At 33.8% G+C, this 3864-nt stretch overlaps 1 protein-coding gene across 1 annotated transcript; it reads left to right on the top strand.

Annotated features, from left to right (window-relative positions):
* The first annotated feature begins 417 nt into the window (after positions 1–417).
* On the top strand, positions 418–2975 carry LOC121257811 (probable serine/threonine-protein kinase At1g01540). Its single transcript, XM_041159057.1, has 7 exons — positions 418–944; positions 1334–1435; positions 1597–1719; positions 1849–2010; positions 2206–2332; positions 2456–2665; positions 2781–2975. The coding sequence occupies exons 1-7, from the start codon at positions 418–420 to the stop codon at positions 2973–2975; spliced, it is 1446 nt and encodes a 481-aa protein (XP_041014991.1).
* The last annotated feature ends 889 nt before the right edge of the window (positions 2976–3864 follow it).

The raw sequence follows: 3864 nt of genomic DNA, 5'->3' as shown, positions 1-3864 counted from the left end.
CATTTATGACTTCAAAATTCAAACTCAATATCTTGAACATAAGAAATAGTAAAATTTTAAAAAGAAAAAAGAGAACTCCTTGTTGGTGTGATGATCTACCACGTCAAAGGAACCCGTAACGTGATTGCATATTTGTTAGAGGAGGCAAATAGCTATTGGTTCATTCACTATAATATATATATATATATATATATATATATATATATATGAACTTAGAACTTATATATGCTGGCCAACTATTATATATTTTCCCGCTGCTCGCGCCGATTAGTTTGCAACTTTGAATTTCAATTTTACAGGCCGGAGACTTCTAGTTCTAGCTGAACTCTTCCTCTTGATCTGCTAGCTTCGTAATTTTTATAGCTTTTGCAAACGGTAAGCTCTTGGTTTACATTTTTTTGCAGTCGATCCCTAATCATGTCTTTCACCGATATTGTTACGAGAAAGCTCTCTAAGCATACCTCCTTCTTTGGCCTTCCATTATGGGTTTTGATAGTATCTCTCTTTGCTTTCTTCCTTGTTCTCATCGTTGCCATCCTATCACTCTACTTTGTCTTTTGTCGTCGCCGAAAATCCTACAAAGGCAGCAACTTCTGTTTAACCATTCCTGTCCCTTCCAAGCATCGTCATTTCGATAGTCACAGCATGTCTTCCCTCGATAGGAGGTTGCTTTCACGTCACATACACGAGTCTGAGATGAGCAATCGGGGGTATTTGGAACATCATGCTGCTTTTTCTGATGATATGGAGAAAGTTTCTATGTACTTGCCGGGGGCTAAGGAGGTTTGGAGGCCGGGAAGCAGGTTTAGTCTAAGGGATATTGAGATGGCCACGAACGGGTTGGCAAAAGCAAATGTGATCGGAAGTGGGGATTATGGGGCTGTTTATCGTGGAATTTTGTTGGATAATACGCCCGTGGCCGTGAAGAAGCTTGTTAGTGTCAGGTAATAACCCAGTTCTTGCTATTAATTGATTCTCCCGTGGCAGATTTAGTTCGCGCTTTAGTGAAAATCAATATTTGCTGCCTTAGTAAGACTGGCCAACAGTGTCGACAGGCTTTTTAGCATAATCATATATGGGCTGGTAACCATATATATAGATGCGGTGTACGTACCTTGTGCTAGATTTGGATGCTGATGATTTGTTCATTTTATAATTCTGATGCCGGAAATGATTTGGACCATATATAATAGATTGACCCGGCCCGAAACATACTGAATTGTAATTCTATGCAATATGCATGCTTAGAGTCTTCAACCAAATCTTATTTTTGAATCGAAATGAACCATATTATATGTGATTTTTTCATGGAATATTCATGAATAATCATCAGTTGCAAAGCTGAGGGCTTCATAGCAGAAATGGAGGCATTTGGGCAAGTTAGGCACAAGAATCTGGTCAATTTGCTTGGATACTGCAGTGAAGGGACTTACAGGTATCATCTAATTTTTGGTTTCTAATTATTATAGGATAAGTCATTTTAATTTTGTTTTTTCTGACTTAAATATTATGAGAATGTTTTAATTGCCATTATATATTAGGTGATAATTAAGATTTTCAAACACTAAATTTCATGACTTTGATCTTTTCTGTTAGGATGCTTGTATATGAGTATGTGGATAATGGTAATCTGTTCCAGTGGCTTCATGAAAATCCAGAAAAAGTCAGTCCTCTAACATGGAGTATAAGGGTTAAAATTATTCGAGGAATTGCAAAAGGGTGAGATCGATGTAGCATCCTAGCTAAATCTTCAATGCATCTAATTATTTCATTATAAATTCCTCGTTACGAGTTTACGGTGACATGAGTTCAAATGAATGTGTTTTTTTTTTTTTTTTTTTTTGGCAGATTAGCCTACCTTCATGAGGACCTTGAACCGAAAGTTATTCACCGATGCCTAAAATCCAGCAATATACTGCTTGATCACAAATGGAATCCAAAGATAACCGATTTCGGCCTTGCTATGCTTTTTGGTCCCGAGTGGAGTCGCATGATAATGGAAACATTAGGGTCAGATCTCTGCTAGCTTTATAAACATAAATATACATGAAATGTGATAATCTACAGCATATCCTTTATTATTATTATTATTGTTTTGGAATTGATCTTGACGACGTTAAAAGTGAAAAAGTAGTACCGACTCTCCAGCCGTTATTATTTTGAGCGCCGTAAAAAGTCTGATATATTATAGTGATCACTCTCCAGTTATGTAGCTCCAGAATATGATTCAACTGATGCTTTCACTGAGAAGAACGATATTTATAGCTTCGGGATACTTGTCATGGAGATCATCTCTGGGAGGACCCCTGTAGATAGCCGTCATGATCCCCAAGTATGTATATAATTATAAGCTACGTACCTAATTAACTAATTTTACCCCCAACAGTACTTGTTGTTACTTCTTATATATACATTACTAGATCATGAATTTGAACGAGTTGACGTAATATTGCAGCCATATTTGATTGAGTGGCTGAAGTCAATGGTTGCAAATCACAAAGTTGATTATGTGCTGGATCCTAAATTGCAAGAAATGCCTTCTTCAAAGGAACTCAAACGGATTATTTTGGTTGCTCTTCGATGTGTGGATCCTAATATAAATGATAGGCCTAAAATGGGAGATGTTCTTCACATGCTCGAGCCTTGTGATATGTTACTCAATGATGTAAGAGCAATCTGACGTTTCTTCTGAATGCATGTCTTCTATCCTTTTTTTTTTCTTTTCACTCTCTTTTTACAATATTTCCACTTTCCCTTGTTTCTTATATATACTAATTAAGGATCTCGGCCGGAAAATGAGAGAAACTTCTTGTTGTAATCACCCAGAAGAAAGTTTAGCCGTCTCCGTATCTGCTGGTGGTGGTGGATCACCTAACACAACAAATAAAGGTGGTGAAAGCAGCTTCCAAAAGCTACCATTTGATGATCATTTTGGAAATTATCATAGTGATGATCATCATGGAGGTCATCAATGAGTTGGACGCCGTATGTCTCCGTCTCCGCATCTCTCTCTCAGCTCTTGCAGACTCACGTCATGTCACAATTACTGGCAGTAGGTAAAAGTCTTCAAGGGAACATCATCAATGGGCAACCTGTCCTTAGCCGGCCGCCTCAGGAAATTAGGAACAATCAAGCTGGCTTTTCTTCTCAAGCAACAATTGGCATGATATTAAGGCTAGATTTATATCTATAATTCATTTCAACTCATTATTATAATTTTTTTAAATTTTAATATAAAATATAATAAATAATTCAATTTTTTTAAATCTCAAAATAATAATAATAATAATAAATAATATTTTAATAATATTTTATCAACTCAACTCAACTCAACTCACTTCAACATCTAAACGCATTCTAAAAATTAAATCTAATGAGAATTTAGCTATTAAAGAACAAAATATACTTACATTACATTAGTCAAATTCTAAATATTTAGAATTTAACCACAGTGACTTTCAAAAGTTTTTTTCAAATTTGAAAGTTACTATACATATATCAAATACATATTTTATTAATTATTTCTCTCTCCCTTTCTTTCTATCACATATTTTATCACAATTAATATATTAATTTGAGTTAGTGATATATTAATTTAATAAGAATATGATTATTAATTAATATATAATAGGTAGAATAGTAAAATATGATAAAATAAAATAAATTAATAATTAAAAAAATTAAATATTTTTGAAATTATTAGTTATTCTACTATATAATGAATAAATGTATAATCTAATGTAGAGATTTGATGTGAATAACTAAAATCAAATTCATCTTATATTATTTTATTATTATATAATGAAAAAATAACTATTCCAATATAGAAATTTATGTGAATGGAATAGCCAAAAGTCAAATTTC

The sequence above is a fragment of the Juglans microcarpa x Juglans regia genome, chromosome 3S, assembly GCF_004785595.1.
Source record: "Juglans microcarpa x Juglans regia isolate MS1-56 chromosome 3S, Jm3101_v1.0, whole genome shotgun sequence".
Classification (NCBI taxonomy): domain Eukaryota; kingdom Viridiplantae; phylum Streptophyta; class Magnoliopsida; order Fagales; family Juglandaceae; genus Juglans; species Juglans microcarpa x Juglans regia.
Note: the sequence above shows the minus strand (reverse complement) of the source record. Positions and strands in the feature narration are given on the sequence as shown.